This window comes from Tympanuchus pallidicinctus, unplaced genomic scaffold, assembly GCF_026119805.1.
Source record: "Tympanuchus pallidicinctus isolate F22 unplaced genomic scaffold, pur_lepc_1.0 scaffold1, whole genome shotgun sequence".
NCBI lineage: Eukaryota > Metazoa > Chordata > Aves > Galliformes > Phasianidae > Tympanuchus > Tympanuchus pallidicinctus.
Window position 1 is genome coordinate 76,195,218 of NW_026294618.1, and position 27,944 is coordinate 76,223,161.

General features: G+C 41.9%; 2 protein-coding genes across 6 annotated transcripts in view; one reads left to right on the forward strand and one right to left on the reverse strand.

Annotated features, from left to right (window-relative positions):
* Positions 1–5,604: 5,604 nt before the first annotated feature.
* Positions 5,605–9,768, reverse strand: DPY30 (dpy-30 histone methyltransferase complex regulatory subunit). The gene is made up of 5 exons (XM_052673457.1): positions 9,613–9,768; positions 9,391–9,463; positions 9,257–9,304; positions 8,026–8,168; positions 5,605–5,839 (listed from the first exon to the last, which is right to left on the reverse strand). Exons 2-5 carry the CDS (start codon positions 9,424–9,426, stop codon positions 5,767–5,769), a joined length of 300 nt encoding a protein of 99 aa, XP_052529417.1. The 5' UTR covers positions 9,427–9,463; positions 9,613–9,768; the 3' UTR covers positions 5,605–5,766.
* Positions 9,769–11,997: 2,229 nt separating this feature from the next.
* SPAST (spastin) overlaps positions 11,998–27,944 on the forward strand; it is a 31,577-nt gene continuing 15,630 nt past the window's right edge. The window contains exons 1-4 of one of the 5 annotated variants that reach the window (XM_052673217.1): positions 12,000–12,600; positions 16,525–16,611; positions 17,826–17,909; positions 22,920–23,015. In XM_052673217.1, the coding sequence (XP_052529177.1) occupies positions 12,195–12,600; positions 16,525–16,611; positions 17,826–17,909; positions 22,920–23,015 (673 nt within the window). In that variant the 5' untranslated portion in view covers positions 12,000–12,194. Of the gene's footprint in view, positions 12,601–16,524; positions 16,612–17,825; positions 17,910–22,919; positions 23,016–27,944 lie in introns of all 5 variants that reach the window. The other 4 variants (XM_052673224.1, XM_052673242.1, XM_052673251.1 and 1 more) reach the window with 4 other exon arrangements.

The following is a 27,944-nucleotide window of genomic DNA, read 5'->3' on the forward strand; positions in this document are numbered from 1 at the left end:
AGCTCGAGGCTGCCGCCGCCAACTCCGCGCCGGCGGGTGGGGGACGCGGAGAGAAGGGGGACGCGGCCGCGACTGGGTTTGGCCCGGCTCGGCTGCCGTGGTCTAAAGGCCGCGCGGGCGCCGCTCCCCCATTGGGCACGAAAGCAAAAGCCTCGCCGCCATTGGGCGCCCGGCCCGTCCGTGCCCGCCCCCCGCTTTGACAAGCCCGGAATGGAGCGGCGGCGGCGCCTCCGGGGGGAAGGCGGAAAGGGGCGGGGCCCGAGGTGAGAGCCCCCCGCGGATTGGCCGGCCGCGTTGCCGTGGTTGCCGCTTGTGCCCGCGCTGATTGGCGGGGCCGTGTCTCCGTGGTGGAAGGGAAGATTACGAGCGCGGGTCAGATGAGGGGAAGGCCGCGCCGGGGCTGGGGGGAGGGGGTAGCGGTGCCGCGGGCAGCCACGCCCCCAGGCCCCGTCCAGGCCACGCGCGGGGCTCGCGGCGGCTGCTGCCGTTGGGGGCGCGCGACCCTCCGTGTGCCGGCCCGGGCCGTGCGCGCTCCCGTTCCTCGGGGTGCCCCGTGCCGGGAGCGGCGCGCCGGCCGTCGGTGGCTCCCGCTCTCCGCGACGGTCACTTCGGTGCGCCGCCGCTTTGTTCTGCGTTTAGCGAGATGTGCCGGGCTCCGCGCTGCTTCCGCCGAGGGTGCCCCGGAGTGTCTGTCAGTATTCTTCTGCGGACGGCCCTTATGGCTTCTCCATCGGGGACGTCAGATCCCAGCGGCAGCGGTCGCAGGCTGACGGAGCAGAGTTCTCCGGAGGACCTCCTTGGGCCGAAGCTCCCTGTTCTGAGGCAGCGCGATTTCCCACCCGCTCCCGTCCGTACGTGCACGGCTCGGCTTTGCCACTGTGGCACGGGAGTACTGTGTAGAAGTCTCTAATTCTCGGCTTAGTGCTTCCCCACCCCTTTAATGGACTGCTGCTATGGAGACGCCAGGCTTAGCTCAAAATGGCTAATAAGGCGAATTGGAAAGAGAAGCGTGGCCGGTACGAACGGGGGAAGGGAAGAGGTCCTTTTTGCCACTGCTATATGCGATGCGGCCAGGAGAGAGGGGAGGGCGGCAGCCATCCGTGTGCAGAGGTACGCCGATGCGCTGTGAGGTGGGAAATGTCTGGGTCGGCTCAGGAGATGCATTCTCCTCCTCCCCGTGCCATTTTGTTCTTTGAAAAATCTCGCAGCCGAAGCTATAAATGCAGGCAGAACGCACGACTTGTTCGTTTTTTGAACGGCAGGACAAAAGAAACACGGGGATACAGGCACCGCTCGAGGTGCATCCGGTGGATCAAAAAGGCCAGCGCTGCGGCTCAGTGCTTCACTTCGTTTCCATCAGCGAGGATCCTCCCCTGCTCCCCCACCATCAGCCTCACCATGAGGGGCTGTAACACCTGGGGCCTGCACTGAAAACAGTGTTTGTAAGGGGTTGTCATGAGGAGATGGGCACTGACCGTCCCAGCAAACACCGTATGTTTTCAAGGAGCCATTACTGCTTGATCCCTTCAGTATGCAGTTGTTACTTTAAAAACAAAGGTTGACGTGGACTGTAACTGCTGGCTGGACTAGGAATATTATCCCACCAAACTACTGTAACACAAAAATATCTTGGCAGTTAATTTTTTTTTTTAACTGGGAATCATATGGCAAATCTTTTACACAAACTTAAATGCTGTGAATATTTCCTGAACTGACTATCAATAACGTAAACCAAATGCATCAGAAGACAAAATAAGGGGGCAAAAATCAGAATTGTGATTATATGCTACAAAAAAGGTTATGCTGGTGTATAGCTAAAGCATTTAATGCACTGTTGTCCCACAATCCAGCAGAGGAATTATAGGTTAATAGTACTTTTTTTTTTTTTAAATTATCTGGTATTTGTCTCTATGATTTAGAGGAAGAGCTTTCATCCCTAAGCACAAAGCAAGTAAAATATAAGAACTTCCAAGTGAGTCTAGACTATTTAATGGATAAAAACATTGCTATAAGATTACCATTTATAAGAGGTATCAATGCCATGTAACTCAGTGCCTTGATTAGTTCTAGACATGCAAGCACACCCACACGCACTCCTAAGTGACACCATTCATATGACCACAGCAAGCGACTTATTTGCTTTTCCAATACAATAGGTCGTAGATCATTATCACACCTCCAGCTCTTTCTCTGCCCTATTCTTAAAGTCATATTAGAATTCTAGAATTTTCGTAAGAAGATTAACTTCTCACACCATTCTGAGTTTGTTTTATAAGCAAGCTATGTTTTGTAAGGGCTTTTTTTGTTTGTTTTATTGCCTTTCTTTATGTATCATTTTTGATTTCTTTCCTTTTTCCTCTTCAGCTTGCCTTTATACATTTCTTCAGTATTTCTCAGCTTTGTTGTTGAATTCCCCTTGGGATGAATCCCTTTTTTCCTTGTGCTTCCTTTTTTAAACCTTTGCTTTTTGCATTGACAGTTATTTCTTTGATTAGACGTTAGGTATAGATTAAGTCCCGTGTGGCACGAATATGTTATCAGCGTAGATGCAAAGAATGACTGTATCTCAGTGTTAACAGGTCATAGAAGACAAAGGCTTTTTCAGATACCTAGATTGTGGCATATGCCACCACTTGCAAGAGCCTATTTGCTGGGGAATCTCTGTCCTTTGTTACCAAGTAACACTACAGATCCAAAACCCAGTAAAAGTGGAGGACATCCTCCTCAATTTCTACCTTTTCCTCACAAAGCCTGTCATCTGCACTACTATGGGAGAAATTTCCACTGGCAAGGGTGACACGGCTTAGTTTCTTTCATCGTTCCTCATCCCAGGTAACATAAAGCAGTAGTCAGTGATTTGTGGGTTCTTCTTCATGAACTTTTAATCACTGCCTCCTGATCATGAATAGTTTCTTTGTTTCTTTTAAGGGCTGGTAGGGAGGCAGAAATAAAAGCAGGCAGCTCTTCAGATAAACAGGAGAAGGTGGTGCTGGGGTTCCTGGTGCTCAGCACACAGAGGAATGGAAATGCTTTAGCCACAGGCTGAGGAACTGGACTCAATGAGTGCTGTTGGAGCATAGGTCGAGAGCTTCTCCTGCTTTGTTTGCAATTATTCTGAACATCACTTGTACAGGGAGAGGTGACAGGAACACCTGTTCAGCTCAATTTCAGTCATGCCTTCTCTGATGTGCAGGGCAGGGCTGAGTCAATGCATAGACAGATTCCTCAAGTCAGCATTCTCTTAAGCACAGACTCTCACTGTATGTATATTTCTGCTGGCAGTTTTGTCCCTACCTGGAAGCATGAAGGCAGACTGTGGCAAAAATGACTTGCAGTTTGGTGTGAACTCAGCAGCAGGGTTTTCCTAAAGTACATGCTATGCTTTGCTTGGATGACTCAGGTCTTCAGCTGGCCCAGTTTTCTAGCTCTTTTGTTTCCCTGTCTTTTTCTCTTGTTCTCTTACACATGCTTTATTTTGAGTTCTTCCCTATCTTGCTTTCCACATTGCCCATTTCCAGTCTACACCCTTCTCAGGAACTTGTTCCCTGCCATTGATATTCTGATTCTTTCCTCTTTACAAACTGTCATTGCCAGCTGTCATTCACCACATGAGGAACCTGTTGTTGCTAGCAGTCCTTCCTTCTAGTGTTAAAAGCAATAAAAGCAGCCCCACCTAAGCTTCATATTTCTTAAGAGAAATGTTACCACTTCCTCTATAAAGTGATAGCATCTCAGATCATTTAAGAGGATAATGTATTTTTTTTTTCTGGTTACTGAATGGTAACTTTTGTATATTAGATCTGAAATGGTCATCTTGGAAATTGTGCTGTACTGCTAATCAAAAATTGCTTTATTTTCTGCTGAATTTTATTACCCTTTTGAGGGTATGCTAATTCAGTTACCCAGGGGACTGCAAAGAAAATGAAAAAAGCAGTTGTTCAAGAGATATGGCTTTCATCTATTTAGCAATGTTACTAAAGTTAGTGTTTTCCTTCATTTCTTTAAGCTTTTATCTTAATCATTTGCAATGCCTTACATCTATTCTCCATTTTATTATTTAGTTCCTATTTTTATAAAAATAATATCATTGGTATATAGTTTATATTTCAAAACTAAATACATTTTACCTTGAAGCCTTCAGAACTGTTTTGTTTTTTTTTTTTAAAAAAAAAAATCATATTCCTTTCTTTCTGACTTAAAATGGGATGCATGTGTCATACCTCTTCATATATATATATTTGTTTCTTTGTTGCCAGGAAGAGTTTAAACAGGTAAATGCTTTAAAAAATGTATCATTACTTTCTTCACTTTGAAAACTAGAATAATCAGACATGATCTGATAATAATAACTCACTATCTTCTTCCTGTTACAGGATGTTTCCCATGTGGGTAGTCCTAGTTGCTGAAGACCAGTTCACAAGTAAAGGAATATGGTTGCACTTTCTTACTGACGTGTCACACCCTTCTATGAGTTGATAAAATACCTTAAGAGCTCCTACATTCACTGCTGCTGGTAATATTTCACCTTATTTTCTTGGACGAAGCTTCTCCATGGAGCAGCTACAGTAAATATATTATTATCTTGTGAGCATGGCTTTTTCATTCTCTTTATCTGGTCTCATTGGGAAAGCAACAGCAGGTTATACCACGTACCAAACATGGTGGTGCCAATTGAGTAGCTGGCATGCTGCTGGAGGAGTGGCTTGCCTGAAAGCTTGTACTGATGCCTGATGAGCCAAGAGCTGTTTTCAAGCTTTTGTGCAGCTACCTGAAGGAGTCCAGTGTAGCCCAGCAGTCTAGCCCATGCACACATTGTCAGTAACCCAGTGAGCCTGTTCTCCAACTACAATATTCAGATTTTCATGTCTTTGATGGTATTTTTAAATGCTTTTTTACTCTGTTAATTCTGTCTTGTTTTTTCCCCCAACATTCTTCTGCCACACCTTTCTAATATTGTACACTGAGCCCTGTAGCCTTCACCTCTTCTGAGGGGAATACAGGATAAACAAGAAAGGCACAAAAAGATGTTAAGAATAGAAAATGAAAAGAGATGTTAGCAAAACTAAGGGGGGAAAAAAAACAAGGTTTAGTCTTTCACTGAGTTAGATCAGAATGATGCTTGACAGAGAAAGAATGCACCAACTAGGATTAGCAGAACAGAGAATTGAATTACTGAACTGTTAAAGTCCCTTTAAACTTTCCGTCAGCTAAATCCAGCACACCAGCCACAAGAGATCAACAACAAATGCTTAACAGCACACCATTAATAAAAGCACCTGAAGTGTTGGACATTGTCTGCAGGTGAAACTAATCGTGTTTTAAACTGAAAACTTCCCAGTGTTCTGAATTAAGTTCTCTACTTAATCCATCCACAAAATGAATTCTAACTACTCTTAATTTACATTGTGTTTAGATACCTTGCACAGGAAGGTGCAAAATAAATTAAGTTACAGACATTATGACCACCATATAAATTGTATTCCTTTGTTTCTTGCATACAGATGACGTATCCCCAGTGAAGTATTCAGCCTTTCATCCAGTAGTGCAGTGTCAGTATTTTATTTTTAAAGACTCTGACTAGCTAGTTTAAAACAAATGAACAAATAAAATGTCAAGTGTTCTTTATTAAATAACTCAAAAGGTAAAGCACATTGTGTGATTAAGAGAGACAATACTACTACTTCCAAAGGATTTTTACAGCAGAAAACAAGTTGTGACAAATAAGCATTTCGGTCTAGCAGCCAAATTGTCCTCATTATAATGGAGTTAATTTCGGTCCTCAAATTGTGACTTGTTTTTTAAAAGATACGCTGCTAGAAATTCAATGGGATTTGGCGGTCTGTAAAAAAAAAAGTGTAAATCAAAGCAATTAATTTTTGTTATATGAAACTGGGTAGGTGAAGAACTAATCGCCTTCTCTGAAAAGCAACGTAACTCCTCTCAAACACCTGGAGGCACTGCCTTAGGGACAACCAACTACCCAGACCAACTCAGGAAGTTTCCAGTTTACACCTGGTCAGTAAGTTTTTACTTAAGGAATCCTGGTGGCCATTAGTTCCATGCTATTAAATTGCTAAAACAGTTACATACCTGGAATGAGGGGATACAGTATTTGTGCTCACAGTCAGTACCTTGTTGTAAGTTGGATGCATTTATCGATTTCTATAATTCATACTGCATCAAATAACACTTAATCAGTTCCTGCTTCTTTTTCTTCTTGTGATTCTTGTGGCATTTGTGCATTACAAGTGTTTGCGTAGTTTCTGGCAACTACTATTTCCTGGGCCCTTAGCCCAAATAAAGCACTAATGTGCTTTAATGTCCTCAACCCCATCTTAAAAGTTACACGGCTTAATTATGTGACCTATGAAGAATCTCCTCCTTTTTTTCCAATTATGAATTTTCTACCTAGCTCAATTTCATTATTGTATCAGAAGAGATGGAAAATGCAATCCATCCTTGCTATTCATGATTAATCATATTTCTAATATATTTTCTCTCAGGCTGCAGTACTGTCTATTCAGTCACACCCTGCACATTCTCTACTTTTTTACATTGTGCCAGAATACAGGAGAACTGGAATTATGCAAAACATTCAAAATACAAGAATGTCAAAGGTTTAAATAATGACATTGTGTTTTTATCCCTTCAATTTCTAAGTCACACAAACTGTAACTAAGTTCCAACTCTTCATTTACTCACAAGATATTTTTGTGAGGGTAATTCTCAATTTATAAAGTTCCTGTGCTATTATTTACAGGCTGATCAACTCCAAAACAAAACAACAAAAAACCCCAAGCTGTTCTGTAAAACCCAGTATCATTAACAAACTGGCACTCATTTTTTCAAGTTGTTACAAATGATCCTTTCCATGATTATCGTGTTGAGCTTTGTTCACCACAGAAGTTCACCATTTACTTTCACTCTACGTCTTTCATCATTCAACCAGTTCCTCCCATATGAAAACTTTTCCTTTTGTCTCACAGCAACTTAACTCTCATTAACAGCCATTAGTGACAGACTGCCAGAAGCTTTTTGGAGATTTAAACTGACTCTGTCATCTGGATTCCTGTTTACATGTGTCTGTTGATTCCTTCAATTAACACTAAGAGACTTGAAGTGCTGATTCCTCCCCAGATGAACTCAGTCTGCAGCAGACCTCCCACCGATGGCAACTGAAGATCAGCGTGCTGCCTCGGGAGCAGGGTGTACCTTCCTACATGCTCTTTTGTTTTGCTAGAAGCCTGTACAATCAGTTCAAATTCATGGCTCCTTCTGAGATTAAGGCACCGCTGATGGTTGTTCTGGCTATAGGTACAGTGAGGCCATTCATCCATACCAGCTTTGGAAATGTTATTTCAGCAAAACTGAGAAATGGTTTATATGCAGTGTGACTCATAGTTGAGATAGAAATTCATTTGGACAAGATGAACCACTTTATTATTGTTAAAGAATATGCTTCTGTGTTGCCTGATAAGAGATTTGAGGCGCCTTAACAGAACAGAACAATCTTTACTCAAAGGATGAACTATTGTTTGTTGTATTACTGTGTTAACACCGCAGGGTCAACCTCATCCATTAAAAAGTGTTTCAAACTTCTTAGGAGAAGCTATGTCCAGGCCTGATTTGCATTTGTTTCTTTCTTTTGAATGGCAAGCAGAACTCTTTATAATCCCACACGATAGAAATTTTGTTCAAAATTAGAACAGCTTCTTCCCTTGTTTTTATAAGGTAAATTAAGTGATAAAATTTATGAAAAGTAGTCTTTTCCCTACAAAAACTTTGCAGTAGTAAGCCACATTGTGAGCCAAGAAATTAATTAAATAACCTTAACCATGCCATATGCAGCTAAGTGAGGATCACATCCTGCTACAATCACAGCATTTTATGAACTTGTTGAACTTGTTTCTTACATCTGTCAAGCTAACGCCATATCTGGTGTGTGAGATCAACAAAGGTGACAAACTACCCAAGTTTGAGACCTACTTTCTTCCTAAGGACAGAAGGAACATTTCAGTATCTTACCTCTCTTTTGCAAGAACAGCAAGTCCCTGTAGCAAGATAGGTACAACAGTCTGATCCAAGTAGGCACGTGTGGGTAATGACTGAAGATCCACCTTTTGCTTCGATGTTTTCTCTGCGTTTAACTTCTCATTTTCCACTATTCTCTGAAGGAAAAGTGAATGAATATTGGTAATAGCAGTCAGATCTGCTTTGAAGTATATGGGCAAATAAAGTACCTGTTTCTCTGCAAGCTCACTGAAAATAACTTCTTTACATCTTTTAAGAAAATGTAAGTGTGCATTTTTCCTTGGACAAGCTTAAACCAGAGGAGTCTCTGTACAGAGAAAACAGTCTTAGGAAGGTATAACTTTAACATGACCAGCTCCAACTGAATGGTTCCCGCATGCCTCCACTTCCAACACAAAATGGACTCTGTTAATGCCAAACACTTAGAGACCATAGTAAAGTATAGGATAATTTAAGAAAAGATACACAAAATGGTTCCAGGTGCCTGAAACACCTTGAAACTATGAACTCCAGTTAAAGAAAAGACACACTACTGCTGCCAGCATACAAAACACATTAAACACCATCTACAGAGATCTACAACTATACAACCCATGTCCTATGACTGCAGTGGAAATGGAGGAGTGCAGACAGTTTTCAGGGAGCTCGGTCACTCAGGATGTTTGAGAAGTTTCTGCAAAGTCTTCACATACAGCTTCAGCTTACACAGAGATGAAAGCTCACAAACAGCAGTAAACAAACATCTTAGAGTTATTATTCCAACCCACGCTGTTACCCGCGGCAGAGGCAGACTGGACTCTGTCTGCTCTGTCGGCACAAGTAATTACAGGTAGCTTAGATTACTGTGATCCCATGTTCCCATTTACAAAGATATTAAAAAATCCCTCCCTTTGATACTTTTACAGAAATGCCATCAACTCCTATTCTCCTCTCTGTAATGAAAGCCTGTCTGCCTTTTAGCAGCATGGTCTGTTACTGGCACAGACAGCCATCACAAGACACATCTCAAAGGAATCTCATCAAAACGTTCATTACTTACTTCAGCAGCATTCTGTCCCACAGAAGCAGCACAAGACAACGCACTAACAGCTGACAGTGTAAGGCAATCTGCTGGTGCAGATCCCAACTCACTTTCTTGGGAACACTGGCTATTAAGTTCAGACCCAACATTCAACCTCAGGACTGTGACCCCTGCTACACTTGAAAGTAATAAAGTCTGCCTTACCTCTACATTTTCAGTGAGCCCATATTCAGAATGGGGATTTTCTGGAACCTGTAAAACGAACACACGGTCAGCAACGCACAACCGCTTATTTCACACACGTACTGACAACGCACACCAAACGTTTCTTGCCGTACCTGCGGCTGCCCCTCCATGATCTGTTCTGCCTCCATGGTTTCCAATGTGGGATTTGCTGGATATTCAGGAATCCTGGAAAGCAACAACACGAACCGGTCAGTAGGCTGAGATCGAGACGAGACAAGCGTAGCGTTTTCTTTCCCTTCCCTCTTCCGCTCGCGTGTCCGCTTTACAGTACCAGTACCCCGGGACCCCCTCCTGCTACACCGCACCGCTCTCACCCGCGTAGATTCCTCTGCACGCTACTTCGCGACGGGACGGCAGAGCCTGCCCGTAGCAACCACAGCCACCGGCGCAGGTGTCGTAAACTGTTCGGACGTAAGTGAAACAGTCGCTCCGCAGCCGCCGCGCTCCAACAATCTGCGCCTGCGCAGAGCGAAGCCCCACCCACCTCGGCCGTCCGTGCGAGGGGAAGCGGGACAACGGCGGCAGCGCCCACAGCAGTGACGTCACTTGGGCGGAGCCTATCCCGCCACAGCCCTGCTGTTGGCGCTCCGTTGGGCGGCGGGTTGCTTTGAGCGCCCGCTGCGAGGGGAGGTGGGTCGGGCAGCCTGGTTGCCGGGAGGTGCTCGGCCTTAGGGCGAGCAGCTCTGAGGGTAGCATTAAGTTTTGCTATAATGTTATATCAGCCAGAAAAGGTTTCCTGACGGTACCTTCTATGCAGCGGCATTTGGTTTTGAGGTAGTTGCACCATTCTAATTCCTACGACTGCAGTGACTTGCCTGCCCCAGTTCCTGAACCTTCTGCTGAAGTGCCGTGTTCTAACTCCTGTATTTTGAGTCCCTGATGTGCAGGCTGAGCTCTGCTTTTTCACAGAAAAGTCCCGTCAGGCAGACGAGTTGATGTAGCCATTGCCCACTCCTCAGTGCAGGTCTCATGTCTTCACTGGTGCTCCTCGGGGCTTTTGCTGAGATGGATTGTCTCAGCCAACAGCAGAAAGCCATCTGTTGCTCTCATTTGGCTTGGCTTCCTTTGTTTGTCTACAGCTTTAATTTACAAAACACACACACACAAACTATTGCTTTCATGGCAGATTATCAATTAAAGTAGTTCATGGATAGGTCCAATGAATATTACAGCCAGCTTTAAATAGGAAGGCAATTAAACGGACTCACAGATGACTGAAATATTAGTCATAATAATGAACTGAGTTTTTTAGGTTCTCACTAGAAGCATTATCACAATTTCTGACACGTCTACTTCTTGAACTGTGCTTTGGCTTAAAAAATAATTCTCTTAGCAGGTGCACTATTTAGCAGTGTGTAGTTCTACATACCATGACAAAGTCAGATGCCTTACGGAGTTTACATTCTCAGTGTTTTTAATAACAGTAGCTGTAGAGACTGAGTCGTCAGGATTGTTGGAGACTCACTGTCCACACACTCTTCCCCTTGCCATTCAAGCTGTCCTTCAGTTTGTTAATAATTTATTCACTGACTGACTCTCCTATTATTTTGCATAGGAACAGGATGATGGTGTACATAACAGATGGGCAGTAGAGATGGTACATGGGTAGTCTGTCACATGGCTGATTATACATGACTTCTTTTGTGTACTACGTAATATTAACGCTGCTTGAAGTTTCTAGAAGCTTGTTGGTATTCCAAAACCTCTGTCAAATTTTTAGGTAATTCAGCTTGTTAATGTATAGTTCAACTCATAATTTCAGTTTAACAAAATAAGAAGTGGGGTTTTTTTTAGGTTGTTAAGCACATCATTTTTCTTAACAAAGAAAAAAATACTTAATGAACATTATTGCATTTTTTTGGGTGCTGATAGGTTACTAGCTCCATCTAATAAGCATTCTAGGCCACAAATATGTATTTTGTTGTATATTATTATATAATTAATTCTGTAGTTTAGACATTAATAAAAACTAATACTCTTTATTAAAATACAATAACTCATCTATTTATTTTTAAAAAAATACACATTACCAGGGCAAATTTCGTTACTAAAAATACCTGTATGTGGCATAAACAAGCAATGAATAAATAACTTCATTCATTTTTCATGTATTTCTATACTGTGGGGGCAGTGCAGATTACTGTGTACAGTGCTGTTGTGTAGTAGACAGATGGTCAGTCGTGATGCAGAATCACTGCCTCTCCCTGTTGTGTGTGTGTAAGGTGTGATGGGGTTGGGATTGGAGCAGAAGAAAGGATGTGCGATGGCATTGCATGTGCCAGATGCAGATGCTCAAGCAGAAGGTGGCGATTATGGCTGTCTGCCCTGGATGCCAGACTCGTTGTGCCAAAGCACTTGGAGGACTTAAGGTAACAAAGGCACTAAGCAGCTGGGGGATATGTCTCAGTGGGAAAGACCCATCAGGCAATAAATATTGCCGTTGCTAAATAATTGATAAGGCTGACTGGACCAGCGGGGCATTCATCCTCACAACGAGAGTAGAAGGCGTTGAGGTTTATTCCCAGAATGACGTACGTGTGCTTGATGTCCGCGCGCAGCTCCATTACTCCTCCCCGGGACTACATTTCCCAGCGTGCATCGCGGCCGGCCTACGTCTCCCGCGGGACCGCACGCAGCGCCGCGTCGCACCGAGCGCGTTGTGCCCGCCCCGCTCCCACCCCGCACCGCCCTCCGCGAGCTGCAGAAGCCCCGCGGCGCCGACCCCGCCTCCTATTGTCGCTGCGGCTGCTGCGCCTCAACAATAGCGGCGCTGAGAGCGCTGCGCCTGACCGCTGTCAGCGCTCCTCCCCCGGGGTCGAGTGAAAGGGGCGTCGCTCGCCGCCGCCATGGCTGGTTGTTGTCAGTCGCTGGCGGCGGGTTATGGCGACGGCGGTGAATGAATTCTCCGGGAGGCAGAGGGAAGAAGAAGGGCTCAGCCGGCTCCAGCTCCGCGCCTCCCGCCGCCGGGGCCTTCCCCTCCGCGCCGTCCGGGCCGGCTCCCCCCGCGCCGCCGGCGGGGGCGGCAGCGGCGGCAGCGGCGTCCCCGCACAAGCGGAACCTGTACTACTTCTCGTACCCGCTGTTCGCTGCCTTCGCCCTGCTCCGCTTCGTCGCCTTCCAGCTCGGGCTGCTGGTCGCCTGGCTCTGCGAGCGTCTCTCCCGCGGCGCACTCATGGCCGCCAAGAGCAGCAGGGCCGGCGATGCGCCCGAGCCCGGCGGGGCGGCCGAGCGGGTGCGGGCGTGCCACAAACGGGCCTTCGAGTGCATCTCCATGGCGCTGCGCATCGACGAGGACGAGACAGGTAGGGGCGGCGCCGGTGCCCGCGGCCGCTGTGCGTCCCGACCGATGCGGGGTTGCGGGTCGGGAGCGGCCCTGAGGAAGGGCGGCCCCGTAACCTTAATTACGGCCTTCGGTTCGTAGCTGTGGGGTGCGGGTGGAGCTGGCCCCCGGTTTAACGCGGCCGCCTGGGCCGGCGAGGTGGGTGCAGCCCTCCAAGTACTGCTGAGGAGCGGTGGGCGCGTTGGAGACTCGTTCCGACAAACAGGCGCCATAAGCAGCCCATTCGGAGTCACTAGGAAAAGGCTCGTGCTTGGGCAACTGCTGGTCTGCTTTTATTTCTTCATTTGACAGGCTTTCTGTGGTTTAAAAAAAAAAAAAAAAACAAAAAACAGAAACAAAACAACACTTCTCACAGTGTAACTGATAGGTGGGCTTCAGGAAGATGAATGCAGATATGAGGGTGCTGCACCTGTCTTTTGTGCTTGTTTTTGTCTGGAAGGGTAAAACAACCCAACCAAATCACAGTTCTGCTTGTGTTTTTATTTTGGCTACATGAGTAACAGAATCACAGAATGGTTTGGGTTGGGAGGGATCTCGAAGCCCACCAGTCCCAGCCACCTGCCATGGCAGAGCTGCCCCCCACCAGCTCAGGCTGCCCAGGGCCCATCTAATCTTGCCCTGTGTGCCTCCAGGGATGGGGCGCCCACAGCTTCTCCAGGCAGCAGTGCCAGGGCCTCACTGCCCTCTGAGCAAAGATTTTTCCCTTTGACATCTAACCTAAATCTCCCCTGTTTTCATTTAAAGCTATTCTCCCTTATTCTACCCCTTTCTACCCACGTAAATGGTTGATTTTCCCTCCTGCTTTATAAGCTCCTTTTAGTACCAGAAGGTCACCTTCCATCAGGTGAGCCTTCACTTCCATCCGCTGAGCCTTCACTTCTCTGGCCTGAATGTTTGGCTTAACTGCAGCAGCACAACTGTCAGCACCCAGAGGCAGCCCTGCTGGTTGTGCATGTTCTAAAACCCTTAGGGAATGTCAGCAGACCTCACTCTACCCTTTTGACTGGGTTGTCAGTGCAGCATGCTAAAGAAGCAGTAACACTGAAACCCTTGTAGTAGGCCTCTGCTGGAAGTGGCCTGCTGAGCACACCGTCTGAGCTCCATTACACTGAGGGTTTGGGAGTTGGCAGCATTAAGCTCTGGGGAAAGGAAAGCACTGTGAGTGCATTGAGGTCAGTTCAGAACAGATGCAAGGAGCTCAGTGGTGCTGATGGCAGCTCTGTGCAGTGGCCAAGGCTGAATTGCTGTTATAAGACACAGCTATGGAACAGGTGGCTTGCTGACTGGGAGGGGGAACCTGCAGATCTTCATTTGTCATTGACTTGTTTTATAGGTATTCTTAGAGTTATCATATTTGAGTTAGTTGCACAAGGTGTATACTTTACAGCCAATACAGCAATCACAATTGCATTAGCTGTATCATTGAGAAGGAGCTCGGTTTGCTTTAATGCACAGATTGACTGCTCATCTGTTTTGCTCATACCACTGTTGTATGTTGTACCTTCTAACTTGTTTGTTATTTAAATAGCTTCTTGTAACTTTCAGTAAAAACTGTGTAAGGCGTAGTACATGAAATGGTTGGAATTTCTGGATTAGTTAATGTTGTGTCAGTTATGTGGAGTTTTTGCTGTTCTGGAAGCTCAGTAATTATGATATCACTTCAGATAGTTTTTGTGCTTGTATATTTTTTGGGAAATCAGTGTTAATGTTTTGGCATTTTCAAACTTCAGCTCAGTGCCCTGTATTTCTCTGGGCAATTCCCCCCTCCCCAGAAAGAATGGTGTGGTGGCTGCCAGCCAGTGGAAAAGGGTGGGTAGGGAGCAAGAGGGGTAGAAGTGAGAACTTGTGGGCAGAGAATAAAGGAGTGAGGGGGAGGGGAACACATGGCAGAAAGGCACTCCCTTAGTAACTCCCCACAAGCAGACTTACACCCAGCAAGGTTCTGAGCGATGCAAGCCAGCCCCCCCACGCACATACACCTGCCCTATTCTGCCTCTAAGTTTTTGTTTCTGGGCGTGATGTTACACAATATGCGGTATTTCTTTGGCCAGTTTGAGTTAATTGTCCTGTTCTCACTCCAGCTTTATCTCTGGGGGAGTGGAGTGAGCAGAAGAAATCTTCGAGGCTGTGCAAGTGTTGCTCAGTGACAGTCAAAATGAACAAGTGTCTTGTCAAGACTTCAGTTACAGATCAAAACACAGCAGTGCAGGCTACTGTGAAGAAGACTATCTCATTACAGTGAATCAGTGACTTCTGATGAATGTGGCTTTTTTCGTGCCTTAGCCCCTGGGAATGTGTAAGTGGTTCTGCGTGGGCACAGTGCTGCCCTTGCAAGCAGCTGGGTTGGTGCTCTGCTTTCAGAGCTTCCTTCTGTTGGAAGGTGGAGGTGAGATTTAATGATGTGCTTGGCACGCCTGGGACTGCTCCTCAAAGGAGCAAAGTGACTCAAGCAGTAGTAAGGGTGGCTGGAATCACTTCATGTTTCTTTTCTAATGGTTTTAAGCAGCTTTAAACTTGCACTGCAGTTGACACTATTTCTGTAGGTGAGAAGGAAAAATGTAAAGAAAGGAGGCTGCAGGAGAGATGGTAGCCACACAGCTTTTGTTATTTCACTTGCATAGCTTTTCTTAACAGTCAGGGTGTGTGAGACTGGTGGGAAACAAGCAGAAATGATTCCCAAGGTGTGCAATGCATGCAGCTGTAGAAAGGTGCTGCTCCTGCTTTCTGTGTTGGTAAGGAGGATGAAGTATGTGGTTAGCTGCACAAGAAAAGCTGCCAAAAGTTAATAAAAGATAATAATCTGGACAGGGAGGAGGAGTCATCTTAAGGTTTTTCTCTTGAAATGTATTGAAATATTTTCCTGGCACTGAAATTTTGTAGAAAATACACCTGGGACTGAAGTTATAGAAAGGTCTGAATAAAGAGGCAACACATTCACTGCTAGCTGGCACTTATGAATACTTTTGTTACCTCTTCTGAAACCAAGGTCATAATATGTGAAGACTTCATTCTAGGTATTTCTTGTTCTTCTAGCACTAGGGGCTTCTTAGTGCTCATCAGCACTAAGAACGTAAGTCTATATTCCTTGCTGGAAAGGTATGTTTAGTTATGGCACTGCTCACTTGAAAAAGCATCTGTCAGTATGCAGCAAGATAGCTTTTGACCACAGGATATCTATAGGGAGGGAGGAATTACGCAGATCTGAGTTACTTTCAATAGATCATTTGTTTTCAAGGTGCTGGATAAAACAGACAAGGGTGTAGGCATGAGGATGGACTTATTCTTTTCAAGACTGTGTATTTTACTTCATGTACGAGTTGACATACACCCGCAGTACAGCAATTTCATGATAGAGTGGAAAAAAACCCAAATATACCCATGGCAAATGAACTGCTCTGGGCAAAACTGAACCACAGGTATCTGATATCATGTGGGTAGTACCTCAGGCTCATTACTTTTCTTCTTGAATTTCAATACTTCTAGTGTTACTTTGGTATTAGGTGTCCCTGGAAGATTAACATGCATGTCTTGTTTTGATGTTTCAGAAGGGAAACAAATCCACACTTCACCATTTCTGTTGTGGTTCTATTTCTGTGTCGGCTTTTTCTTTCTCTTCCTCCCCACAGGGAGAGTGATCTCGTTACGCTAGTCGAGGTATTTTCTAAAACGGGCAAAAGTGATTTGAGGCTGGTGTGATACCTGTTGTTAATAGAGAAGCTCATTTGGAACTAGAAGTAGATATGTAGTTGACGGTGTCCCTTTAAGTGTTTCCTAGAATTTTGTCCAAATAAGTCTTCCTTCACTTTGCTTGTTTTGTGGCATTATATGGAAGCATTCCTGAGCTTTAATCCGTTACATAAAATAATGGGTTCACTTCCTTTTTAAGCAGGACAAAAGGAACAAGCTGTTGAATGGTATAAGAAAGGAATTGAAGAACTGGAAAGAGGAATAGCTGTCTTAGTTGTTGGTCAAGGTAAGCCAGTTTTGAGTCTTGTGAAAAAGATTTGCTTTATTGATCAGTACTGCTTTATGGCTTCCTCAAAAATGAGATACAATTGCTAAATGTGGTAGGTGCTAGGAATGGTTTGCTGTTTCTCATTCTTGTTTAAGCTGTGAGTGAGCACTGGTCCATTTCTCTGTTCTGCCTTAATGTTCTGTCTGTAATGGAACTCTTGCTTCAGGTATTACAAAATAATCAGTTCATCTAAGAAAAAAAAAGTTGTGAGTCAAATGCTCAATTTCTTAATATTTTGGCAATTCCTTTGTGTGTTTTGATTTGGTTTGCCAAACCTGGCATTCTTGAATTAGTTCGTTTTCTCACTTATTCAGAATTTTGTAATCTCTGCAGTATAAACAAGGAAGAAACAGTAAAAGCCTCACTGATTTGGATTAGCCTAAAATTGTCTTTCTAGATAGCTTATGTCAAAATATCTGAGCACTTCCAACAAAGGAAGTAAGCTATCTGTGTATATAGAAGCATCTTGAGCTGTAGCATAGGAGCCTATCTGTAACACAGAGAAATAGTTGTAGGGAAAGGTTAACTAAAGATCTCTGTCCTCAAAATAATTTAAAAACAAACAAAAAAACCTCCAGGGCTGCTTTAGCAGACTGCTGGTTTGTTCCTCAGATGTGTTCCGAAATGTTTGTGAGCAGTGTGTGCTGATGTTTTACCTATGCAGCATCACCATTGGCATTTGATACAGCCTAAATTGTGTAGTTAAAAAAAAAAGTTCAGCTTGAACAGATCTTATTTTAAGTAAGTAGTAATATAAATATCTGTAACTCTGAGTACTTTGAAATGTAAAGGGACACAGTCAACTGAATTTAAATCTCTTCATATTATCATAATAGTGATTTTAAATTGTATTTGCCTCTCAGTCACTTCTCAAGCTTCTTAAAAACCTATTTTATTTGACTCTTTTTTTAAGAAAAATGTGGTGGAGAGGAGTGTATGTTAGTTCAGTGTGAGATGTAAGAGAATAGATGTCCACCTCTCTATGAGCAGTATTGTGAAACATTGCAGCAACAAACTTGAAAATCTTGATTAAATAGGAAACTTCATTAGTTATTTCTTAGTGGAGGGGGCAGCTAAGGAGTGGGAGGAAGAAGATGGATGGCTGGATGTCAGTGTTTTAGCAGTTTAAAAAGTTAATTTGCCAAGTTTTAACATTGATTTTTCTTTGTAAGGTGATCAGTGTGATCGGGCTCGACGTCTGCAGTCTAAAATGATGACAAATTTGGCAATGGCCAAGGATCGCTTGCAGCTTTTAGGTACCAGTTAAAATTCATGACTTTGGAAAGTTTCTCATTATTTGCACAACTTGATGGAATCCATTTTTCCAAAATGTCTTTGTGATATTTATGGTGAAGGAGTCATTGTCTGTAGGATCTCCAAACTAAGTAATGTTTTTCAATGCTGTTGAGTTTGAAATTTCCTGCCCTTAAACTGGGTGAAAAAGTTATTGAGAAGTCTTCATAGCTTAGCATTCCGAACTTGTAAACTGGGGAAATGTTGTCAATGTTGGAGTTGGTTTAGGGCTTCTGTATAAGAACTGTAGTAAAACTTGTGATGTGTTGCTGATCATAATCAGCACTAATAGTGCACCTTCTGTAAGTGCAACTTTTTCCTGAAATTCTGCTGTCACAAAAAATTCTGATTATTGGTACGTACTATAGTAATAATTCCTTAGTATTATGAAGATCATAAGCTTGTGAAATACTTATTCTTGTAATCTTTATCTGTTAGTGTTCTATTTTAAGTCTAGTAGGTAAGATCACTTCTTTTTGGAAGGATGATATTGCACAATTTTGGCTTTATTAAAATTGAGTTTTTTGTATAAGCTGTTAATGGTCAGAGTAAACAGGGAGGGTTGGAAATGGCATCTTACTGTGCATGGTATAAAGTCAAAAGCCTACAAGTGCACAGATTTTTGTGGTATATCCTCCAACCTGAGAATTTTGGAAATGCGTTCGGTCAATGAAGTGGAAATAAGGATATTTAGTGTTCTTTTAGGGAGAACTAACAAGTGAATGTACTTGGGCTTAACTTGCATGTCTGTAGCTTTCATCTTGCACTGTGGTGTTTCCAGTTCCATTAACTCGCTCTCCTAGGAGCATGTAGAGCAGCTGGAAAACTGATGTTCCTTCTGCTTGTGCTTTCTGATTCTGTCATTGTAAATGGTGACTGGTGGGGGTGTTATGGCAGCCACAAGGAAGTGAATTCTTTTTGTTCCCCTCCTATTCCAGGTGTCCTCTAACCCTTTTCCTCAAAATGTGGAGGGAATATGTAGTCAAGGTTCCAGCTTCTTTGCTTTGCTGTAGGCTTTTATCTGTAGAACCTTCGTATGTCCAAGAAAGTGGCTATGTTATTTTGTTGGGTTTTTCTTACGCTCAGATGAGGTCAAGCTGGTGTCTTCATCTTTTCTACCGTAATGTGTGATCATGTGATATTTGGATTCTTCATTGAGAGAGTAGGTTGAGAGGTAAATGGGTAGAATAGTGTTTACTGCCTAAGTTGGTGTCAAATATGTATTTTTGAAATTATCCCAAGCTTAGTACTTCAACTTAGTGCAAACTGAACATGAGTCTCAGTCTGCTTCCAACAGTATGTGTGAGAGTAAAGCTTAGGAAGGAGCAAGTGAAGTCATTTGCCCTCTGTGAAGGAAAAAATGTTGTTTTGAGAGGTTTTCCAGCTGCATTACATCCTACAAGCTTCATCATTATGGATCTATTTAAGGAATATTTGTTATAACATTTAACCTACTTTCAAGTATTTTAAAGCTTCTTTTAAATTACACATCATTTTACCTGGACTTGGTGGTAATTTAAGGTAGTATAGAGTTGAATTATATGTGTTATTTCTAAATGTAGCTTGTTACTTTTAGTAACAGATATCTGGAAGTTTTCTGATGGCTTGTTGATGCTTTTGCAACTGAACTGAACCAGAGGCTGTTGGAGCTGTTAGGATTCAATGAGGTTATTTGTCCATGAATTGAGCTCTGAAGGTCAAGGAGTAAACTCTTTTTTTTCTTGCCCTTAGGAGTTTTCTCTATTTCTTAATGGTACTTTATTGCATTAGCTAGCAAGATAAAACAGGCTTAAAGTAGACAAAAATATCAAATATTTTGTTTGACAGACAAAGACACAAATGCAGATTGCTAAACAGAAATTTTATTCAGTCAAAGTGATGCCAGTAATATAACTCGATTTTTGCTTTCTATACTTGGGTTTTAACTGTCACTTAGAAGTACTCAGTGTTTGTCTTTCAAAGTGTTGGGTCATCAGTGAAAGGTGAAGATGATGGCATTGGTCTTTTAACATTTGAACAAGAGGATGTAGCTACTTACATGTTTTGATCCCTGTTGCATCTGGAGTGTAAATTACTGTATTGAATTCTGTTTAAAGTTTTATTGTGACACAGTTTGGAAGCTGAAGTTATGCCAGGTGTGCTTTGGAGAACCTCAAGGTGACCCAGTCTTTTAGCCAGCAGAATTGGGTATTGCCATTGGTCTGCCCATCAGGTGGCTATCAAATTTGACCACTTGGTGTTGGTGGATGCCCCTTTTTTGATAGGGATTTGGTGCACTGTGGTTTAGGGAATGTTAGCTGTGCAGCTGCTAAGGTGAGTGGATAAATCCTGCTCTGGTAATCTTCACAGACCAGGTCTGTCCAGGATGGCTGATCACTCAAGTTAGGATCATTATATTTGATACATTTAAGAGTCACAGGAGGTTATTTGTTTTCTACAATCAATACATAAAACTTATCATTTTTCTGTTGCAAAAAATGGGTAACTGCAATGTCTGCACAATGCAAGTCAGTTCTAATGCTGAAAGTGCTTAGTAAGAATATGTATTCTCCCATTTTGGGGAGATTTTCTGTTTGGGGACAGGTTGTCTGCACAAGTGTATTTCTGGATACTATGTGTGGAATAATTTATTTTGGTTGAAAGAAGGTGTATATGGCACATAATTTAGATACTTTTCATCAGTCTCCTATCTGGTAATAATTCTGGCCAGGTAAGGACATGAACTTTAAGAAACATGTTTTGTGACAACCCTGCTTTTTTGGAGATGATGGTGCTTTTGCTTTAGGGTTGTGTTATGTGATAAGTGATTTCCAGTAAAAGAAAACATTACTTGGAATGCTACACAGATAAAAGGACAGCTGCTGCGGTGTTTATTTGGTAGGTTTATGCCAATGTTGTACCATTAGGGAGAAATAATGAGATTCTATGAACTGTTGTCAGCCTTTCCAATTTCTAGGAAGAAAACATTAAAATGAACAGTGATAGAGACCTCTGAATTCCCTGAGATAATATTTAATAGCTCCATTTATTTTTTTTCTTTATTCTGGAGGTCTCTGCAGCTATTCTGCCTTTGAAGAAGTGATATGATTGCATTATATAATTTTATGTGGCATATTCAAATGGCATGTTAATATGTAGCACGCTGGGAGGAATTGTGTGAATTGGAGGTGGACAGCAGTTGGGTTGCTTGGTGATGGTTGCAATTCTGGAGTTCCTGAAGACATGAAACTGTTCTGGAAGTGTAGCAATTGATAAATATGCTAAAACCCCAGTCTGAAACTGTAGTATTGAAGCAAATAGGGCTTCCTGAATTCCTGCCCAAGCCAGTTGGTTTTATACTTACTAGAGGCTTTTTTGTGTGTGCGTTTTGTGAAGCTGAGAAATGTTATCTGAAACTTAACTGCTTATCTAGTATCTTGCCATGTCCTAATTTTGTTTCCCAAAACTTTGTATGTGCTTCCCATTTAGAGTGTGTCGTTGGGAAGGGAACAGACTATTCTGCCTTCTCCTTCAGTTGTGCTGTGCCCCCTGTGTTTACAGTCAGTCATGCTCAGGGAGCTTTTCTGAGAAATGAAGTTTCAGTGCATGTGCTGGTTGGCAGCTGTTCTTGTGCAGCCAGCATTCTTGGTTTTACTCTACCCAACTTTTGAATGCTTTCAGCTTGCAACATAATAAACTCTGGGTGCATGTGCTAATCTGAACTTTATATTTTCACACTTTCCTACCATTACTGACTTTTCACTCTATACTGCATCTCATTCAGTTTGGATGTTATTCTACGGATGTTAACACTTTACATCTTTGCACTCAATAGTATTAAAGATACTTCTTGGGGAAGCTAGGGTGTAAGTGACTGTGAGCAGGTAAAAGAAGAAAAAAGTGGGAAAAGAACTGTAATAGATGAAGTGAAATTTAGGAAATGATTTTGCTTATTGATTATATGATCTGCAAGCTCTCAATGGTGATTCTCCCCCTATCCAGCATGAGTGTTTTCAGTAGAATTCAGCTTCTTTTGTATTAAGTTCCTGTATGTTGCCAGAAGACTTCTATCCTCTGCCTTAGCTGCCTGTTTTCCTGCAGCTTCTTTGTGATGTGTGCCTTGCAGTCTCACTGATGGTTGTTTGCTTTTTTGAAAAGGGGCAGAGTTGAGTGCAAGGTAGAGGTGGGAGGGCTTGTAAAGGGGCTGTAAAGTGAGAGCAGTGGTAAAAGCAGTATTGGTGAGCTGCACTGAATTAATGATCCTGAGAGATGATTCTTGATTAGTGCAGGCTGTAGCCTTGCACCTCTTTGCTTTGTGCTTTGGATACTTTATTGTGACTGGGAGTTCTTTTCTTTCTCCTTAATCTTTAATCTTATAAATCTTGTATTTGGCTATTTCTGAAATTAATACTCTTTGGGAACTCAGCTTGCATGACAATTTTATCGACTTTCAGGGCAACTGTAATTATAAATCTTGAAGACATTTGAATGATATCTGTGTGGTGTTTTCCTTGAATCAGTGAAGATTTTGTAAAACAGTGGATATTACTGATTAAGCAAAACATTTAATATGCAGAAATTTGAAGACTCCTTGCAGTTGGTCAAAAGTAAGGCCTTGGGGAGGACTTGCGGAAATGGGTTATCAGCACAAATCTTAGTAGATGGAATTAAATTAATCCTGACCACCGCTTTTGGCAAGTAACTGCAATCACTAAACTGTAAAGATTGCTGTGATGAACTCAGCCAGAAGCGGCTAGTTTTTAAGCAGTTCTCAGTCACGTGTGCACTGACAGCATTTCTTACTAGCTTGCTAACTGTGTAGAATAGATAGAAATACTCTTTTTATTTTTAACCCGATACTGAATATAACAAAGCCAAAGTTGACATTTGTGTGTTCAACATACATGAGTTTTCTTGGTTCATTTTTGTTGTTTTTTTTTTTTTGTTTGTTTGTTTTGTCCTTTTTTCTCCCTCTCCCTCTTTCTACTGTGTAGAGAAGCTGCAGGCAGATTTGCAAATTTCCAAGCCGCAAATGGAGGTCTATAATGACAGTACTAACCTGGCATGCCGCAATGGACATCTCCAGTCAGGTGGGTTTGGCTTTACCAGCACCTAACTATTCAGGGGATATTTTCCAGTTTCTGGTGTGTTACAAGGAAAATAATGTGCAATGCTATGTTCTGGCCCCTCAACCCGTTTAAAAACCCATTCCATATTTCTGTCTAAGGACTATGTGAATACATCTCATTCTATCGGTGTCTGTGACAAACTCGTTTTATTTTGTAGTGCGCAGTTCTGTCTTTAAAATGACTGTCCTTGCATCCTCTTCATTAAATCAAGTATTAGAATCTGAGACTACTTACGAATGCTGCATTTCAGAAAATAAATTTGGATGTTATATACCCAATAGCATTAAACCTGTTTTAGAAAGTGTTAAAAAACAAATGTAGATTATATATTGTGCCTGTATAAGCAGCTCTTTGGTTAGGGTATAGTACAAATTAATGTACATTTGCATTAAGTTCCTTTTAAAATACAGGGATTTATAATCTGCAAAAGCAGTAAGCAGTTAAGATGGGAAGGGGGAGAGATGAGGGGACAGCTGTGTTTTTTGTCATAGAAAGATGGTTTTATCCTTTGCCAGAAGACTGCACTAGGAACACTAAGCTCTCGGAAGCAAACTTGTGTAGAATAGAGTTGCTGTGAGGTTTGTGAATTGTCTTCAAGGAATGTGTTGAAACAGCAGCCATAATCATGATTGTCATAATCGTGATCTCAAATGAAAATTTATACAGTAGACTGTGATGAGGTTGAATAAAATAGTGAGCTGAGAAGCAATAGAAATCACAAGGCTTGCCTACTGAGGAGCAGTATTCAGGTTTTTAGAGTAATTAAGTTTAATCATGTGGTTTACAATAAGTTTTGGTTTTTTTATTCCATTTCTGGCTCTGAAGTCTTTTTCAAGCTTGTCTTTGTACGTTCTTATGTATGAGGAGTTGAATTAGTAAAACTGTTTTGTTCAGCACCTCTAGACTAGAGCATGTGGTGTTTTTGTTAAAATGGCATTTGTCAAGAAAGATTTAGCAAAAATGGCTCTCAGGTATAATTTCTTACTTAAATAGAATTTGAGAACACGTTATCTTAAATGATCCAGTATGTCTGGATTTTTTTAGCTGACTGGCATAAGATTGAATGAATGAATGCATACACGTGTGCATCCACATGAGAGTAGATAGCAAGTTCCATCTGATTCAGTATTAACAGTTTTTTTTCTTAAAACACATTCCTTTGTTTTTGTACCTTTTTGTCAACATCTCAAAATTGTATGGTGCAGGAGAAGAAGGTTAGCCTGAGCTTTCTTTCCTGTTAAGACTGTTACTTCTGTTAATTAAATGTTAGTACAACAGCATTGGTGCCTCCTGGAGAGAAAGAAACATTTTGCCTGGTCTGTGACAGGTGTCTTTATTTACAGAAGTTTCTGTAACAGAATTGTTCTGCAGCAGTCATTGCTGGTAAGCATATGGAAAGTGATAACAGTGAATTTACTCATGTGGTAACATACTTAGGTGATTTATGGAAGTTGCATGAGTGAAACACTTGTTCAGAACTGTTCTACAAGGAGCAGAGAAGCAGCTGTGAATGGCCCTGTGAAGGGCATTTTCTGTTTTTGTTTTGTGTGTCTCTTACACTGTTTGAAAAGATTCCCATTCCTCCAAGGCTGCTGCTGGGGTTGGAGAAGCTGCAGGCTGTGTCAGATTGGGTGCAGTGGAGGCCTTCTGACAGAACTTCACTCACAGGGAAACTTGCATTTACTCAACTCTGTGACAACTGAGATGAGACAGAAGGAGGAAAGAACAGGACATTGAGATAGTTAGGTACCAAATATCTGCTGACTGATTACATTGAGCAAGGCTTCTAAAGGCTTGCTCCATCTCCATTTACCTTGTAAAAGATACATTTCATATTCAAAATACGTACGAATCAGGGATTTACCCAAAGTACTGAACCTCTTCTGCCATTCTAGATCCCTGGAAGAGCTTCAGAAGTCAGCCTGTCAGTAGCTGTTGTGGCCATTCCCTAGTAGACTGTATGTGCTCTGTCTCCTTAGTCTTGTTCAAGAGAATGTGTTGCTACTGCAACTCATTTTGAACTACCTTATCAATTCTGCTTCAGTCTGTTGATCATCTTGCCTCTGTGCTTTCTTAGCACATTGGAATGAAGTTAGTATTTTCAGTGACAGCAGTACTGGAAAGAATTAAACTACGTGAATAAAGCAAAACAGCCAGCTACTTGGAGATAGGAGGGCTGCTATTATTGAACAAGCAGAGGTACAGAGCCTACAGGGTTTGGATGTAAGCTTTGTTTTTTGTACCTGCATAAAGCATTACCTGTGCTCTTCCTTAATTAGGCTGTGCTTCTTCTGAGTGCAGGATTTCATTAGGTGTGATGCATGGTCAATCACATATTTAATGTCAAGAAAGGGCTGTTTAGCAAAGGAGGTGAGATGTAAGACATGTTCTTTTCTATTTAACTCCTAAGGTGTTTAAAGACTTCATTTGTATCTTAATTCTACTTGATATTATCTTCTTATGTTTATAGTGCACAATTCTTATATTTCCAAACTGGTACTGATTTGAGATTCTTGCTTCTTTCTAAGTGCTATTTGTATGGATTCTAGATGGACATACTTGATTCTACCACAGATGTCTGTGAATTTGTTACACTTGTTTTCTAACTTACCTGAACAGCTGGAGATTCTTGTTGAAAATGTGTGTGATGAGAGTTTTGTAAAACCTCATTGTAGCAGTATATAGCCCTCCACTTGCAGGAGACTGCCCAGGTGCTTGTCTTAAGAGTCAGCCTTCACGCAAAACTTTTTGTCCATCCCTCTTGTGCTCATAGTGGTCTTTAATTAGATTTAAGAAGATTTAGCTGGATCTCTTTTTTTTTTTTTTTTTTTTTTTTTTTCCCTTCAGATGTGTATTCCTCTTTGTATTCTGGGTGGTAGGGTTGTTTTTCAGTTTCTCAGAGGTTACTGTCTTATCTCTAGAACCATGTCTGTGATGGGGGGCAGGAGCCCCACTGGCCCGGAAAGGGAACGGAAAGGGGAAAGGACAGCAGCAATGGTCTGAGGAGGAAAACAAATTTTGTTTACTAATTATAATAGTGAAAACACAAGTTAATTGGGATTGAAACTAATAAATCAAATAAATAAAAGAATTTTCTGAAAACCGAAGTTCTTCCTCTGATCTGCTGGGGAGCAGAAAGAGTCCTGTGACTTGCAGTCAGTTTTATCTTTCCCACTGACCAGAAAATGGAAATGGGGCAGTGGTGTCTTCTTGGAGCTATAGTATGTTTCTGTTTACCTGTCCCAGAAGAACTGTCAACCATCCATGGAACTGCAGGATGAACTCTTCAATTCCCAGTGCTCTGCATGATGTTACAGTGTGGAATACTAGTAACAGAAATTGTAAAACCATGACATCAAGCTAGATGGGGAAGATTATTAATCTTGCAAAAGACAGCACAATATTGTTGTTATTAGAGTAACTCTAATATACCATTTTTACATTTGATCTGTTATTAGTGAGATATGCCTTCTCAAAGGCAGTATATTTCTGGTTCTTAACATAATATTAGTACTGCATAAATAGCTTGTATTTTGTTTTCACTTCATAAGTTTTGCTTACATGTCTTTAATCGTAAGCATGAATTGGCAATATTCTCTGAGTTGCAAAAATTACATTCTTAAAAAAGCCTTTATTATTATTAGGAAGGATCCCAAAATAGAAGAACAAATAGCAATAAGATTTTCTGACACCATAATTTGGCCATAGCAGCTGTTTGACTAACGTGGCTCTACTGGGAAAGCATCCTGCATTGGCATAGTTGTGCTGGCATCCAGGATATGGAGCATGGGTATGGAGGTTCTTGTTAGCCACTGAAGTTTTCTGTTGTCTTTTATTACTTGATTGTACGTAGTTGAAAAAATTGAGTATTATCTTTGAAGAAATTATTATTAGGGGGGACCACTGTGATTGTCAAATCTGAATACTTTTTCCTTACAATTGCTGTGTATATTTTGCTGTGCAGTGTTTGCAGAAAACATATAGCTGTGTGTCTTAAAGACTTTGGTTTGTGTAACACTATGTAACATTTCTAGACCAGTGGATTTTTTACAGTATTTATTATTATTTTGAATTTGAAGTCCAGAGGCTACATACAGTATGTTTTCTTAGTTAATTTATTTATAAATTGTTGATAATATATAAGCAAAGCCTCCTTGTGGAGGTGAAACTGAAGAACTATATTCAGAACTGTTTCTGCAGCACTTTGTGTTACCCAGTAGGACTGACCACAGAATGTCTAAGTTTAGTAGTTTTGATTTCTGAAGGTACAAGCAGTGTAAAAATTTGTGTTCTTAAACCTTTTCATGTTTGAAGTAACAAATTGTGATTTGTTCTAAATGTTTCTCTTTTCCATGTTTTGTTCTCCCTGTGTTTCCACATTCCTGAAATAATCGTTACCCGTGCAATTTGTATGATGCTAAAAATGGCAGTGTGTATGTATTGCTCTTCATAGATAGGGAAAGCTTTGGAAAAACGTGAGGGTTGAGCAGCATGTTAGAGTGAAGGAGCTGGAGAAAAATTACTGTAGCTTCTTGAAACTGCCCCATATTGACTTCAAAACCAGCTGTGCAAATGAAGCTCAGAAAATAAAATTTGTGTCATCTTCTGATTAAATTGGAAAAGTTAAAATGAGTAGCATTTTTAACAGATTGATAAGCTGCTTTTTGAACTTGAGCTTTGAAGTATGCCTCACTCGAAGAGCTTTTGACTCAGTAGTTATTGTGCAGGAATGACTAAGTGAAAACTCAATTAGTTCAGATCTGGATCTTTGTGTGATTTAGTCAGGAAGCATCTTACAGATACAGTTGACTGTATTCTTCAAGTTCTCTCGTATTTTGCATGTGCATCTTCCAGTACTGTATTCCCCCCACACAAGAAGACAGATGCTGT